The sequence below is a fragment of the Cynocephalus volans genome, chromosome 3 (genome assembly GCF_027409185.1).
Source record: "Cynocephalus volans isolate mCynVol1 chromosome 3, mCynVol1.pri, whole genome shotgun sequence".
Taxonomy (NCBI): domain Eukaryota; kingdom Metazoa; phylum Chordata; class Mammalia; order Dermoptera; family Cynocephalidae; genus Cynocephalus; species Cynocephalus volans.
In genome coordinates, this window is record NC_084462.1 from 171311369 (window position 1) to 171328089 (window position 16721).

Consider the following 16721-nt stretch of genomic DNA (forward strand, 5'->3'; position numbering starts at 1 on the left):
CTCATATTATCTGAGAAGACGACATACGGAACTATCTTTCTAGATATCTACTGCCATTATCAAAGTCCTAAGGGTTAACATAGTTATTGACTGCAATCTTTGCTTTTAGAGATGATTTTTTTATAGATGAAAAAATTTAAAAAATCAATAAATACCAACTTTAAAAAAAATTCTACTAAGAAATTACTGAAAATGTAGGCAAGATTCATCTTCAGACAGTTCGTCACACACAAAATAAAATCCAATTTTGGAGGGCTAGATGAACTCTATTAATATCTTTTAAAATCTGAAATGTATATTTCAGAATAGACATGGTACTTTATATGGGCCCATTTTTCATAATTCTTTCAACTTGTTTCAGACAAAACTGCATTTGAAATTTAATTAACAAGAATTAAGCTTATGCATCAAGAGAACATTAGCAAGTATCCTCATAACTAGCATAGGCACAGACACTTTATCTAGTAGTTTCCTCAGAACACTCTACCAAACACCAAAAAGAAATGTACATATATTTATGAAATATCCATTACTGTCGTGATATGAATAGTTGAAATATATTGCAAATTTCCAAAATCCTTCATAAATTTCCCTGGAAATTTTTGCAGGGAAATACGGTTTACACCTGACTGTTGAGTACGTTAGTATCAGAGAAATTCACATAACTATATTCAAACAGAACTTCTGCTTAGGTTATTTTCAGATCACAATTCCATATGTTCAAAATCCCACTGGTTCCTTCTCAACAGTCTGATAAGAGCTGAAACTGATATACTTTGGTGGTCATTTCTCTAGGAGTTCTGCTTAAAAAATCATGTAAAACCAAATGAAAGGTGAAAGTGATGTTATATTTTGATATAAACTGCAGCTATTTCATTGTATTAAACTGAAAGTTATAAAAATTTATAATCCCTGTTAGAGATTAGCGCTGTGCAAACAATCAGCTATCAATGTGAACCCTTCCGTGGTTTCCTCTGGCTACCCAGCATCATTTTGGTTCCCTTCTCCTGATTATAAGTGGGTAAAGGTCAAGAACTGCCTAAGTAGGGCCGGCCCCATGGCGCACTCGGGAGAGTGCAGCGCTTGGGAGCGCAGTAGCTCTCCCACCATGGGTTCGGATCCTATATAGGGATGGCCGGTGCGCTCACTGGCTGAGTGCGGTGTGGGCGACGCCACGCCACGGGTTGCGATCCCCTTACCAGTCACAGACAAAAAAAAAAAAAAAAGAACTGCCTAAGTAAATACAAAGAGAAATGATTTTTGCACAGTATTTCACTTTTTATTACCAGCTGTTAATGTTTTTCTCACAATATGAGTACCTATTAACAAAAGAGTATGTTTCTACTTATATTCCCACATAAAGCTTCAACAAAACCACCAGCATATCAGCTGAATTCAGTACTTCTTCACTTGAAAAGGTTTAAGTAAACACTAATCAAAACATCTGGGAACTTAGTATCAATACTTCTCTACCCTGAAAGATGTTTTAAATGAAAACATTTTCTTTTTATGTTTTATTTACCTAGGATTCCAAGAAACCAAGAAATCATAGCTTTCTCTCAAATTACACATTATACACATATTGTAAAAATATTTAAAATTAAATAAAATAATTAGAAATTGAATTAAATACATGACTACCTACGAGGGTACTTCAAAAAGTTCACAGAAAGATTTGCATTATGTTTCAATTCTATTTTGCCCCAAACTTTTTGATGTACCCTCACATATTAAATTTAGGAACCAAAAGCATTAATAGAACACAGAAAATTGCTAAAATAAAATTATTGTTTTCTAAAACAATAAAGAACGTTACGTATTATCTAAAACCAATAAATACACTGACTTCTTTGGTAGCTATTAAAATAGTTACATTTGCAGAGGATTTTTAGGGCAATGAAACTACTCTATATGATATTGTAACAATGGATAAATGTTGTTATACATTTGTCAAAACCCTTAGCATGTACAACACCAAGAGGGAACCCTAAAGTAAACTATAGGCTTTGGATAAAAATGATGTGTCAATTTAGGTTCATCAATTTTAACAAATGTACCATCACTACAGTAGGCTGATAGTGTGGGAGGCTGTGTGGGGGAAAATACCCCCGTATACTGAGTTCTAATAAGAAGCTGAAAGAATACTACAATAGAGAATATTTATTTGCTACAAAGTGTTATCAGGTATGGTTATGAAAACATGAAAAAATATTCTAACATTATGAATTATTTATCAAGTAATTTATATTTAAAAAACTAAAAATAAGAAATTATCATAAAATACTAAATTTGCTACTTAAGCTCATCTAATTCTGCTAGTTAGGATGAACCATATGGATGATACTCTTATTTCAATTCCAAATAAAACAAAGAGTAAAATATTGGAAGGAGGAAAACAGCAAAATGTATATATTCTGGGTAATCAATTAAACTTCAACCTTCTGGTATTTTCATTTATTCTTTCCAAAATGTAGTTTTCTACTTCTGAAGTTTCTTGGATATAAATAACTTACAAAGTGGCAATGTGATGCCTTATGGGTAAGAAATTATAAACATAGGACACAAACTTTCCCCAAATACAGAAAATAGTTGAATTGGTTCAATTCGTTTTTGCTGAGAGAAAATATATAGCAAGAGGTAAACAGTGGAGCCAAGATCTAATCAATAATACCTAGCACTGAAATAGTGGTAAAGTCTTCTAAATGTCTAATAGTACTAACAGAGACTTGATATACTAGATTTTAATATCTAGGTAAAGTTTAAAAACACAAGCAAAAACATAATATAGAAATAACTAACTATGGTTGATATTCTCATAGACATTATAATTCATTTGGTTGCCTAATAATACTACACTTTTATTTCATTGTCTGTTTTGGAGCTGGTTTAAAACACTTCCGTCACTTGGATATCTGATAAAATTCATTACATTTTTTATCGTTTTAGTCTTCTCTCAGATCCACTATATATTATAATTACGGCAGCCTTAAACAAACAAATGTACTGATTTGTCTCTTCTCATTGGTAGCAAATTGATATCATAAATCTTCTAAAAGAATGTAAAGTTCTTTTGCCAAATTAATGTGTGATGTCTTCAAGATGGATTTAATTTGTGCCACTTGATAACAACCTTTTCTGGATTTGTAACTGTCTCTTTCCATTGGTTCGCTGCTTCAATGTTATTACTGTTTTCACTTATCCAAATCTGTAAAGGAATAGTACAATCATTTAACTTGACAAAACAATGATAACTGAGTTCATACAGTGAAATACTCTTATTAATGAAGACATTTGGAAGGCTGTTACATATTTCCAATTAAACACCTTCCCATTTTTCCAAAAGTAAGTCTGATTTCTCTATTTGATGCCTAAATATCAAAACATTTAATGTGTTTAGTCATTCTGAAGACTTTTATATCATCCAATTCCATTTAAAAATTCAAGGTGAGATATTACAAAATTATTTTCCCCAAAACAGTTATCAGTACCCTTTCTTATTCAGTAAATCTAGGAGCTCAACTTAAAATTGATCCCAGCCACTCAAAAACATTTTTGTAAAGGTTAACTAAACTGAGGCTAATCATGATTAAAATTAGATTGGTAAGTAATGTTTATTTTTAAGCACCTTTTACATTAAATAAAACTAATCTTAATTAAAATCTAATAGTCATTCTTGATTCATAGTAGGTAAGTTCATAGTACCTATCACTTATGTAACTTGAGATAATATATGTCAATGAACTTGGGAAAACTATAAAGTATTATGCAAACATAAGCCATCACAATGGTTATACATCATGGAGTCAAGGTAGACAAGGAATCAAAACACCTGAATTCTCACCTTAGCTCTGGCACTGATAAATGATGTTACCTTAGGATTAACGTCTCTGAGACTAGATTCTAATTCTCTTAAGTAAAGAGTTTGGGGCAGCTCATTGGTTTTCAAACTTTTTCCTTCCCTTTTTGGTCTGAAGAACCCTTCCTTCAAATAAAATCTTACAAAGAACTCCAATATATAAAACAGAAAACATTAGAGTGCTTTGGTTAATATAAGAGTGAGAGAACTTGAGTCTACATTTGGCTACTTCATCATGGTGACTCCAGAGAAGCTGTAGGAAGAAGATGACCAGCAAGACCTTTTCAGAATTCTTCTAACTAGAATCTCAACCAAGAAAATGAAATCACCATAAAAGTTATCCTGAAAATCATCTCTCCAGTAAATTTCCTATTTCATTTATACATGAGAGTTGAGGCTTGATAATACAGGAAAACTTGAACTGAATTGACGTCATAAGCCTCATGGCTATCAAAAGCATGTTAGTTATAAGACTCTTCCGAATAAGAATACACTAAGAATGATAAAACTACAACATTTTAAATTAATATTTCAGGTAAAAAATAAAAAGAAGTGAGTCGGGGTTGACATCAACCTGTGAAAAATCATATATAATTTGAGGATTTCATGAAGACTGTTTAATAACATTATGTTGTCAAATGGAAACTTTAAAACCAATAATACAGATTTTGGAATTTAAATGTGGCTCAAATAATTGTAATTAAGATAAAAAATAATAGACAGCCACCACTAATTCGCTCAGAATAAGGAAAGAAATTACAAAAAGAAACAAGTTCCTACAGGACTGGTAAGTAAGCCAGTGTTATATTGTCTTATACAAACTACTGAAAATTTTTAAATAGATTAATCCAGACACCAGATTTCACTATCAAAATAATATCACTACCACTGTTAAAATCGATGTTTTCTAGGAATTCAAATCTAACATAACTCAGTTAATAGCATACAAAAAGTGCCCATGAAACTGAAGATGAAATAGAATAAATTTGATATCTAAAGCCTTAAGAAATTTCATTTAAATACTTAGTGTTCCCTCATTCCACAAGGAATGAGTCAGTAGTACTGAAAAACTGATCTTTCTTACAATTTTTAAAGTTGAAAAGTTCAGAGAAAGTCTTATTTAAACAGAAGCCCGATTGCTCACAAATTCCAACTATTTGTATTAAAGAAAAAAGTCTGATAAGATTTTATCTCTGTGGCAACACTGATTTTTAATTTATAATGCTGCAGAATTTTACTCTATTCAACTTCAATTTTACTCTGCATTCCCTTTGTTAACCAATCGTTAAATGCACGGAAAATTATAAGGAAAGAATTCAAGACAAAAACTCCCTACTAACCTGGCCCACAAAGTGTTTTCTTCTTACAGAGCTTCGACTGTAAAGCTTAATGAGAAAAACAATTTCTTTCTCATTCTGTATAAGTGGAAAAATCATAGTCTCTCCCCACTTAACTCTTCCACTAGAGGCCTTCAGTAAGCGTGTCTTCTTCTTATAAATCAACTCTCCTGAGCTAAACATTGCAGCCTTTACAAAAAAACCTTAAAAAAAAGAAATTGTGATTTATAAAATTTTATTTAAAAACCATATAAAGATATATATCTATATATTAAGTTTATTGTAAAAATATAAGTATGCCACTTTTAAAGGCTTGATGAGCTAGTACTATAACAGAAAACATCTCTAGTCAACTTTATAACTTTTACCACACCTTACAAATAACCACTGCAACCTCAAATGAATTTAATCTTCTTCTGACCTGAATACCATTGGAGGCTTGAATTGTAGGCATAAATAACAATCAGCAGCAAAGGAGTCCACACTGAAAAGGATTACACAAAAGAGAGGCACCGACTCTTTGGACAGCTGGAGGTGTTTATTTCACAATTTTACAGAGGCAAAATTCTTTGCTTGAGATGCCAGAAGTTAAGCATATGCCCACTAGAGAAAATCTATTTAAATAAAGTTGAGATGCAGAGCTTCCAGTAACAGAAGAATAGCTTATATGAACTAACCTTCCCATAGATAACAATGATAAACTTTGGGAAAAATATAAAAAACGCTAAAGACTGACCAAAAAAATTTGACCAGGAAAAAATTTGAGGGTAGTCAACTCTTTTTTTTTTTTTTGTGTGTGACCGGTAAGGGGATTGTAACCCTTGGCTTGGTGTCGTCTGCACTGCACTAAGCCAGTGAGCGCACCAGCCATCCCTATATAGGATCCGAACCCGCGGTGGAAGCGCCGCTGCGCTCCCAGTGCCGCACTCTCCTGAGTGAGCCACGGGGTCGGCCCGGTAGTCAACTCTTTAAAGACGGGGACTACACTGGGTGAAATTCAGGTTTATACAGCTTTTCACCTAGGCATACTCCCCAGACTGACTGACAAAAGATGTCTACAGTTCAAGCAGAAAGTGCAGTCTGACTAATATGAGGAGTCAGGTGATAGAGCTGGGGCTGCCAGGGCAGCAAGAAAGTAAGGAGGGAACTCCCAGAAAGGAGGGAGACACAAAGTGAAGAATGAGACCTAACCCATGAGATATATAAAATAGAGATCATTGATAATCCTGATTAGCATTTGATTAAGGGAAGTCATCTGTGAATGTAATAAGTTACATTTATTTACAACAGTACAATCTGTAGGTTTCTACTGCTGTCCTTTCTTCCTAGAATTAACTACTATATGTGTAGTCGTCCTAGTGATTTATTCCAAGTTGAGTTTTATTTGTTTATTTTTATTGTGGGATTTTTCCACCTATCTGCATAAGTGATATTAGTCTATAGTTACTTTTTTGGTGTGCTATCCATTCTATTTTGATATCAAGAATAAACTAACCTCACAAAATTATTTTTTTCATCTTTTTTTAATGCTTTGGAACAGCTTATATAGAATAGGAATTATATGTTACTTGAAAGTTTTGTAGAATCTGCCAGTAAAATTATTTTTAGCTTAGTGCTCTTCTTAGAGGCAGTTCTATAAATACTTTTTCATGGTTATTCTTTTAGAATTTTCATGATTATTCTTTTTCAGATTTTCTTCCTATTCTTGACTGTATTTCCTAGAAAATCATTTATTTCATATAGATGTCAAATGAATTGGTATAGTCACACATGGTACTGTAGTCTTATATACATATTATCAAATCTCTTCTGAATTTGAAATTACATCCTCTTCCTTGTTCAGAATATAATTAATGTTTTCCTGTTTTTATTTTTGTTTTTTGTGCTTGATCTAACCTGCTATATTTGAATATTTTAATGATCCTTCCAAAGAAAAAACTTTTGGTTTTACTGATTATGTCTTTCACTGTTGTCTCCATATTTATCAACTTCACCTTCAGCTTTAATACCTTCCTTTTACTTTCCTTGAGCGTGTTGTTTTTCTAGCTTTTTGAATTGAATGCTCAGTTTCATTTATTTTTAGTCTTTCCAGTTACAACAGACATCCATTGCTTTTGCCTGCCCCCAGATAGTTCCCTTCTTTCAGGAGGAAAAGGCAGTACTCCTACCCCACTCTTCGCCATTACGGTAAAACTGACCTCAAACTTCCAGCTTTAAGGGTGGCTAAGTGAACCAGGCCTAGAAAACCAAAGTATTACAACCTCAAGTTGTGCTCAAAAGCACAAGGAAGGAAACATGTTTCTAGGTTTGTTTTTTATATTTTGGGTGTTTTAAACTTCAGTTTCTAGTTAGCAAAGCAACCAACAAAGGGCAGACCTAGAGAGAGGATAAATTATTTAGACTGGTGAAACATATCTGATATTTGAAAGTCCTCTGGACACTCGACTTGTATGAACTGATGAATAAAAAATAGCATCAAATGCAGAGAGGTCACAATTGGTTAAGAATCGAGAGACCAGCTGATTAAGGTAGACACAATGGCTAAAATGTGAAATCTGATAAAATAATTTTAAGTTAAAAGTAAATAGATAAGTTAAATAATAAAAGTAACTAAAATTTTAGTCTATACTGTAAGAAATGTAAGAAAAAAGTTTCTATCACTAATACTTTCTAATTCCACTTTGAACCACTGATATACTTACTCAAAGTCAGAGGTGTTGATGAGCTTGGAAGGTATTGTGCCTCAAGAATTTGTAACTGAATCCTGCTATTTACTGCTTGAAAACAAGTCCCCAGTTCCAGCTCTGCATGGCAAACCTGCGTATCAAAAACGGGTCATTTGGTAATTAAGAATAAAGTTTTGGGATATTTGAAAAATTCAAAGATAAAGAGTTAAGGTTAGAAATTTTCAAAGCATTGCTTTCTATCGATACTCAAAGCCACAAGTTATAAGAGAAGGTTAAGAAGATAAATATCATGGATTCTGTAAATATAAGGTACTCACTTGCGTGGATTTTGAAAATACAAGTTATACCTGTATATTGAACCTTTAAAATCAGTGACACCAAAAGATAATTCAAATTAAAAATAGATTACATTCCTAAGCAGTATTATCAGAGAAAATGCCCAGTGAAATTGACACAAAAGGAACACACGTTCAAAAGAATTAAAAGTAGCTAACTGAATTGTTTTTTAAGAACATATGAAACATGATGAAAAATGTTATATATAAGAATCACTATTTTTTTTTTCTAATAGAAATCAGAAGAACTTTGAATAGGTGCTACCAAAATCAGAAGAGAAAGCATTACTACAATAAACAGATTTGTGGATTAAGAGTTGAATTACTGTGCTGAATGGAAGTAAGCCAAAGAAAGTTGGCAAGAAGGAGGCTAGTTAAGTGATGAGGCAGTAAAGAAAAAGGAAAAGGTCAAAGAGAACCTGAGGCAAACAGTAAAATGAAAGAGACTTACAGAGGGGGAGAAATTAAAATGTGCTCTTTAGTACTGCAGACCAACAGCAGTAGAAAGTTGGTAATTTGTCTGTGAAATACAACACAAGCCAGCCTGCTTATGTGAATTCCAAGGTCCTTGGAGTAAAATATAAAAGAGAGGAACATAAAGTTGTCCAAACACAAAAACATTACTGTTCACATATTGAAAAGAATAAAAATGGGAATAAAGCAAGAATATAATGTTTACAGATCCTAACTAGGGCTCAGCACAGACACACACACACACGTCTTTGCTCGTACTAGTTCCAAAACGTTACAGAACAGCTAAATGACACTGTATGAAAAGGTTTATGTTTGATAATTGTCCCCAGTATTCCCCAATAATTGGTTCACAGCTCATTGAAAAACAAACAAACAAACAAAAAAACCCCCACTACTTTTTATATACATGCCATGACTGGAGCTTGGGCATTTTCTTAAAACATGGTTCTCTGTTTTAAAATTGATCATGACATAAGAAAATAGGAGATGGACAATGAAAAGTGAATTGCTTAAAAAGTATAAACCCAACTGTTGAGGTTAATTCCCCCTTGAAAAAGTCTAAAATGATAATAAAACTTATTTGGCAAGAAATGCTGACTTTTAATATATAAGTAAATTTATTGCTTTTAATTTTAATCAGAATGAGAATGGATTAATAACTCCTTTCACATAAACTAATTTGGTAGCCATATATAAAATAAAACTTTTGCTGATTTAAAAAAAAGTTGCTATCCTTGCATTTAAAAAAACACACTTTGAAAAACACAGTTATTGTTTATAAAACGCAAAGAATACCATGATTAAAATATTTTCATTAATTTTTTTCATTATAGTTTTGTACCTACAATGAAATAACCCTTATGAAAACACCTAAAGTTGACATAACTTCCCTTACTGTGACACAATTGTAGAGTTCACTCTCATAAAATAGATCAGCATTTGGCAATGGGTTTAACCATTTCTTACAAGCCAAGGTTATTTCACAAATTCAATTTATATTCCAGGACATTAATTTAGACCATGAAAAAGTATTCAAAGTGGTTTTCAATCTCATAATAACCAAAAAATTAAAACTCCAATCAATTGGCAGGTATGTATTGACTGCATTTATCCAGCACAAAACTGTGGAAGATATAAGACCTCTGCTCCTGAACAAGTGTATCACTTTTTAAAGAAAAGAAAACTTTATTAGACTTCCTGGAATGTTGAAAATGAAAAATTAAACATAATTAGAGAAAACTGGTGATATTTGAGACTATCTTCTTGGGGCAATATATGGTAGAGTTAATGGAGTTGGTTCTGGAATCAGAATGCCTCCGTTCAAATCCTGACTGTCCAACTACTGACTGTATGAAATCAGGCAAGTGCTTCAAAATCTGATCTCCATAACAGGGATAACAAGAGATCAGGCTCATGAGTTAGGTGTGAACATTAGATCACTTAGCATTGAGCCAGCTGTAAGGTAAATTTTTATAAATGTCAGCTATTTCTTCAGGCAAAGCTTGTCTCTTCCACATCATCCAACACAGAAATTTCAGATTTCAACTAAATACTTACAAGGTCAAGAACTCTTTATTGAGAAAAATATTAGCTGTACACAAAAGTTGTGCCATTCTTGTTGAAATAGTTATCAGTGTGGATGGGTATGTAAGTCTGGCTCTTTCAATGTCACAATTAGAATATCTATTTTCCTCTCCAACACAGAAAATAAACATACTATTCTTGCTTTAACCAATAATATGAAACATTCACACTTAGTAACATGAATTCACCAATCCAGTATAGACCAAATATTCCTCTTCAGGGCATTAATGTTTGTATTCCTAGCACCTGACATACAGCACATATATAAATGTTTGTAAGACCTCTGATATATTAGATATAATTTAGTATAAATTTAGCCATAATTGTTCATTCAGATTCTCCAAGGCAGATAAAATAATAATGTTTCAATTCCCCCCAAAATGCCTTCATTGAGTTCTCTCCTGATGTACTCTATCTTTAAAGTTTTAATATATATACTATTCATTTGAATAGTATATTTGCACCTTCTGTTAAATATGGTTGCAGATTACCGTCTACTAAGCTACAGTTAAAGATGCCAGTGATAAACTCCTGTCACAGTTACAGAACAAATTTGCCATATTTTAATAGAACAACAATCTAGTTTGGTATGCTTTCATTCACCATTTATTCTTTCCTACCTACCTACATATATACAATTATCCAGTGCCAATAATATGACAGGCCCTGACTAAAAACACAGCAAGATATGAAAAAAACAGATGGAAGCTTGAGCCTAGTTTTATTTTGTTTAAAACAAGTAACTTATTTAATCATAAGCTGTAATAAACCCTATAAAGACACATTCAGGGTTGAGACAGAGAACAACAGGCAAGAAATAACTATTGAGAAATTTGAATTCTTCTGATTAATTATAGTGATCCTTTGTTTTTTATTTTTTAATCCCCAATTTTCCCTCCAATTCAGTGGTTCTCAAATTAGACACAGGAAAGCTTTTGAAAAATACTAAAGCTTCTGCCCCACCCCTCAAGAAATTCTAATTTTACTGGTTTTAGGTATGGGCATTTTTTAAAGCTCTCAGGTGATGCTACTGTGTAGCCAGGGTTAAGAAGCACTCCAAGTCACCCTAATTATTTTTATAAGTAGGTAAAATATAAATCCTATAGAAAGTTAAAACCACATACAGGTTTGACCTTAGAAAAGCTTATGACTGATTTCTATAAATGTTATCCTGACATACAAATTATATAATTAAATTATTAGGAATTTCTAAGCAATTTAAAGACAGTGTTCAGCTGGCTCATTAAAAGAAGCAAATACCAGGTCTCAAAAATCAATCAGTATTATAGGTAATCAAGTTTTTTACAAAAAAACTTAGCTGTAAAAACTTCCATCCTAACCAATTTGTGAGCAGATCTATAGCTTACTCATGATTAAAACAAATTTCCAACCTATTTCAGGCAATCTCTCATTGAGTTTGGAGTTTGTGATTCTTTCCTGTTTTTCCTTTCACCAGCTACTAAAAACACTAAAAATAAAATTAACAATTTAAAGTTGTTTCCCCTTAAGTATGAAACATTAACAGAAAATGTGCTAGGAGAAAGAAACTCTGAGGTTATTTTCTGATGGAGAAAGAAAAAGTCTGTTAACCCTTTATCAATTATTTCTAAAATATTATTTTTAAACGACATTATTATTAGTATTACTTCTTGAGAGCTTTCCTGATCATCTAATATTACATAGTGCCCAAGTTATCATCTAACAAACAAAACCCCATCCTCTAAATAATTCTAAAATTACGAAATACTTTTAACACTGCATATTATTATCACTTACAGAAATTTTTGAAGGTGGTGTTATATCCAAAGAGTAATCCATTTCTTGGGTGCTAAGAGTTCTGAGCGATAGTGAGCATTCTCCAATGGTTTTCTTCCTGGGAGTCTGGGTTTGAATCTTAAATATAAGCCTTACAGTTTGTAGACTTTGGAGCTTAATAGCAAACACAAAAGTTTCCATAAATTCGATAGCCTTAAAGAAAACCAAGAAAACATAAAAGATAAATAAAAGACTGAAAAAAAGGCTGTATGCCAATACAAAAATAATATTTTATTTTATATTCAGGAAAAGTATATTAATTTTCTTTACACCAACAAAAAATATAGTTTTTAATGTAAATAAAGATGAGAACGGTCATGATTTTGTTTCCAGAGTTTATCCTGGATATTGCCTTTCTTAATTTTATAAATCATCCTTTTAATTACTTAATCAAGAATTCAGGTCAATATCAACATCAAGCTTCCCAGAATATAGTTTTTTCCCTTTTTAAAAATTAGTTTGTTTTTCCATCTTTGATTCTGGGGCACCTTTCCTTCACACCACAATTCTTCAATGGTAAATGAGAATGGTTCAAGAATTTCATATGCAAGCACTCTCAGTACCCCAAATCTAACTCATTTACATAAAGAGACCTGAATTAATTCTTTAAAGGAGCTATTCTTTGTCTAATGTTCTTCCTGTCGATCTTAGGCTTCAATTTCTCTTTTGGTTTCATTTCTTCCATCCTTTCCAATCTGAAAATCAAACTCCTGGATAGAGAAGACAAAGGAAAATATGACTTTAAAGTTCTATCTTCTCCTTGGCTGGCAGGTTAGCTCAGTTGGTTAGATCCCCATACTGGCCAGCCACCAAAATCTAGACTTTCTATGATGCATATTTTCAAAAAGTGATATACAGTGGGCCCTCCGTATCCACGGGTTGGGCATTCAAAGATTCAACTAACCAGGGATCAAAAGCATTCAGAAAAGAAATTAAAAATAACAATGCAACAATAAAAAATAATACAAATAAAAAACAATACAGTATAACAACTAATTACATAGCATTTACATTGTGTTAGGCATTATAAGTAATCTAGAGATGATTTAAAGTATACAGGAGCATATGTGTAGATTATATGCAAATACTAAGCCATTACATAATGGATTTGAGCATCTGCAGAATTTGTTATCCACAGAATGTTCCGGACCCAGTCTCCCCGGATAAGAAAGGACAACTGTATACACCAATTTTGTTTAGTGCCTTTTTCACTTATTAAGAACATTTTTCCATATCCTTAAAAACTCTCCTAAAGATTACTTTTCACAGCTGCCTAGTATTCTATTACATGGTGTTATAGTTTAATTATATCCCCCCAAAAAAGATATGTTGAAGGCCTAATTCCCAATACCTCAGAATCTGACTTCATTTGGAAACAGGGTCATTGCAGATGTGATTAGTAAAATTAAGAAGTAATACTGGAATAGGGTGGGCCCTTAATCCAGTAAGACTAGTGTCCTTGTATGAAGATGGCCATGTGAAGACGCAGAGACATAATGCCATGTGAAAATGAAAGCAGAGACTGGAGTGATGCATCTACAAGCTAAAGAATGCCAAGTACTGCTGGCTATCACAGAAGCTGGGAGAAGGGTAAGGAACAGATTCTCCCTCAGAGAAAGAACCAATACTGCTGACACTCTGATTCTGGACTTCCTTAAAAACTGAGAGATAAATTTCTGTTGCTTTAAGCCACCCAATTTGTGGTACTTTGTTATGGCAGCCCTAGGAAACTAATATATCAACCATTCCTCCCTATGAGACATTTTAGATGTCAACTTTTCCACTATGAACAAAACTGTCAAGAATATTTTTTATATATTTTATTTGCATTTTAGATTATTTCCATTGAACAGACTCCAAATAGAATTACTATGTTAAAATGTATAAATATTTTAAGGTTTTGATGTATATTGTAAAAATAATTTCTAAAAAGTCGTATGTTCTACAGTACTTATAAAATTTTCCCTAATTCTAACAGCAAAAAAAAGAGCAATATGTAATTTGAATTTGTATTTCTATGATTAACAGTGAGAGCAAATTTTTTTCATGTTTATTAGTCATTTGAATTTTTAAATAATACATTCTAGATACTTTTCATTTGCATAGAAAAATACTAATCTAATCCATTTCAAAAGACAAAAATGAACATGTATTTAAATTACCATGAAATCTAGAATCTATAAAACCAAATTCAGGATTATAAATCTTCCAGTTATTCTACTTGGAAATATTTAAAAGAAATTAATTACAATCGTGCAATCATTTTTCTAAACCAAAGTAGGCTGGGGGGAAGAGAAGACAAAAATATAGACATGTGTTTTCCTTTCATACAAGGAAAATAAATAGGTTTCTTAGAAATTGTTCATATTCCATATACTCTTATTTTAGTGATTAAGATTTTCTTTTTAAATGCAACTTAATATTGGACAACAAAATATCAAATATGTTTAAGATTCAATATTGTCTTTAAAAGGCAAAGGTACATAATTTGCAGTTTCCCAAAAATAAAACACTTTCTTATTCTGATTCTTTACATGGATAAAAGCGACAAAAATGAAAAAACAGAAAAGAAACTCAAACACAAACTTACGCTGGAAACTTCCTTGGCTGAAGACTTGAAATGCACTTGTTTAGGCAATGTTAGTGTTCCTTTTACAGAAATAGTAGGAGTGTCTCCATAAATAGAGGGCCAACTTAAATCTGTGCACTAAAAAAATTAAAATACACTTTGAATTTTATTAAGGACTCTGACAACACAAATATTTAATGTATTTCTTGAGTTAATGACTTTAGATTAAAAACTATAAAAATAAACTTTGGTCTGAAACTTCATGTTTCATCACATTAAACTAATTTTGACATTTAATATTCTAGATGTCATATCAATTTCCTTCTTGAGGTTAAAACACACATACTGCCATACTATAGACTTATTTTCTTATATGCTTTATTAAATATTATTTTCTGCAAAATACCATAGAATCCTAAATTCCAAAGACAGTATTGATTGGCCCATTCTCCAGAAGAGGGCAACAGCAGATGTTTAAAATGTCTAAATATTCAATTTTGAAATAAAAGTTAGTATCAGCTATACTGATTTACCTGTAAAACTGTGATCCAGATCTGCTCTACTGAAGAATTATAAAACAATTTCACATTCAATCTCCCAAAATCTCTTTCATCTCCTGATAGGGTAATTGTATCTGAATTGTAAAAAGACAAGGATGTTTGACATGTTATGCAAGCCTTCTAACCCAATTAAGCTTTGTTAACAATCCAATTTTAAGGGCACAATTGAAAAATGCTACAATTATTTCTTACAGTTTCCAGTTTATAAGACAGAAATCACGCTAATGTTTTTATTGAAGTGTGAGGGGGAAGATATACTATGAAAAGCACATGCTTTAAAAATTTAACCCAATAGCAGTGTCAGGGACTTAGTTAAAACTAAGAAAAACCTTCCCGAAAAGCGTTTACATGGCCTTAATATTATATGTTTCTGGAAGTTCCTTCACTAATATAGTTTAAAGCAAACAAACAAAAGACATCAAACTGCTTCACTTTTTTAAAAGAGCATTCACACCTGAACACTGAGAAACACACCATCTGGTCTGAGTATCCATTTGCTGATAACACTGCCAACAAAGATACAATCAGCATCGATATAATCATCTAGAGGTTTTTGGTTTTTTTACCTTATCATATATGCTTTTTTTTTTCTGACTGGTAAGGGGATCGCAACCCTCAGCACACTGTTATCTGCACCATGCACCGGCCATACCTATATAGGATCCGAACCCGGGGCCTCGGCACTGCCAGTGCTGCACTCTCCCGAGTGAGCCACGGGGCGGCCGGCCCTATCATATGTGCTTTTAAATTACTATTGAATAGAAACAATTCCCTTAAGAGTATAAAAATAGAATACTTTATTCCTTACCCAGGCTTCTGTTACTCCCCTGAGAATTTTTCCTTGAAGAAGAACTACTGGGTACACTGGACAATGAATCATGTCTCTACAAATAAAATCCTTCTTTAGTCAGAAATTGCATATCAAACTTTAAGGATTTGTATACTTATGCCCCTATATCCACCCAGTATTAAACTGCATGCTAACCATTTTGACAGTGTTACTGGCCAGAATTTCCCACTTTTAGATAGTAAAGAGGAAAAAAAAGCTTTTTGTGTATGTTATCAGGAAAATCTTAAACATGTTACAAGATAATATATTAGAAATCTTTTGCTGATTTTGGTTTGGTTTTGTAATAAGGAGGAAGATATTACTGCTTAAGTTTCATACTTGAAAGCATTAATGAAAGTACTCTGGAAGTACCATGTTACCTAAAACCTGCAAAGCAGCAGTTATCAAAGCATGGTCCCTCTGGACCAGCAGCATCAGCATCTCTTGGGAACTTGGTAGAAACACAAACTCAGGCCCCACCACAGGGCTAGTGAATCAAAAACTGGGGTTTATGCCTGGTAATCTGTATTTTAACAAGCTCTCAAAATAATTCTGATGCATGTCAAAGAATTGTTGCTATAAAGAATTGTCTGTAAAAAATTAACTTGACTGAGAATTACTAAGAATTTGTTTCGAATATATTTCCATTTTATAAAACATGTATTTCATGCATAA

At 32.5% G+C, this 16721-nt stretch overlaps 1 protein-coding gene across 1 annotated transcript in view; it reads right to left on the reverse strand.

Annotated features, from left to right (window-relative positions):
* Positions 1 to 2296: 2296 nt before the first annotated feature.
* TC2N (tandem C2 domains, nuclear) overlaps positions 2297 to 16721 on the reverse strand; it is a 40805-nt gene continuing 26380 nt past the window's right edge. Inside the window, exons 6-12 of the mRNA XM_063091342.1 lie at positions 16026 to 16101; positions 15191 to 15291; positions 14679 to 14795; positions 12050 to 12241; positions 7896 to 8010; positions 5197 to 5396; positions 2297 to 3205 (exon numbers count right to left, since the gene is read on the reverse strand). Coding sequence (XP_062947412.1) covers positions 3095 to 3205; positions 5197 to 5396; positions 7896 to 8010; positions 12050 to 12241; positions 14679 to 14795; positions 15191 to 15291; positions 16026 to 16101 — 912 coding nt within the window. The 3' untranslated portion in view covers positions 2297 to 3094. The remainder of the gene's footprint in view (positions 3206 to 5196; positions 5397 to 7895; positions 8011 to 12049; positions 12242 to 14678; positions 14796 to 15190; positions 15292 to 16025; positions 16102 to 16721) is intronic.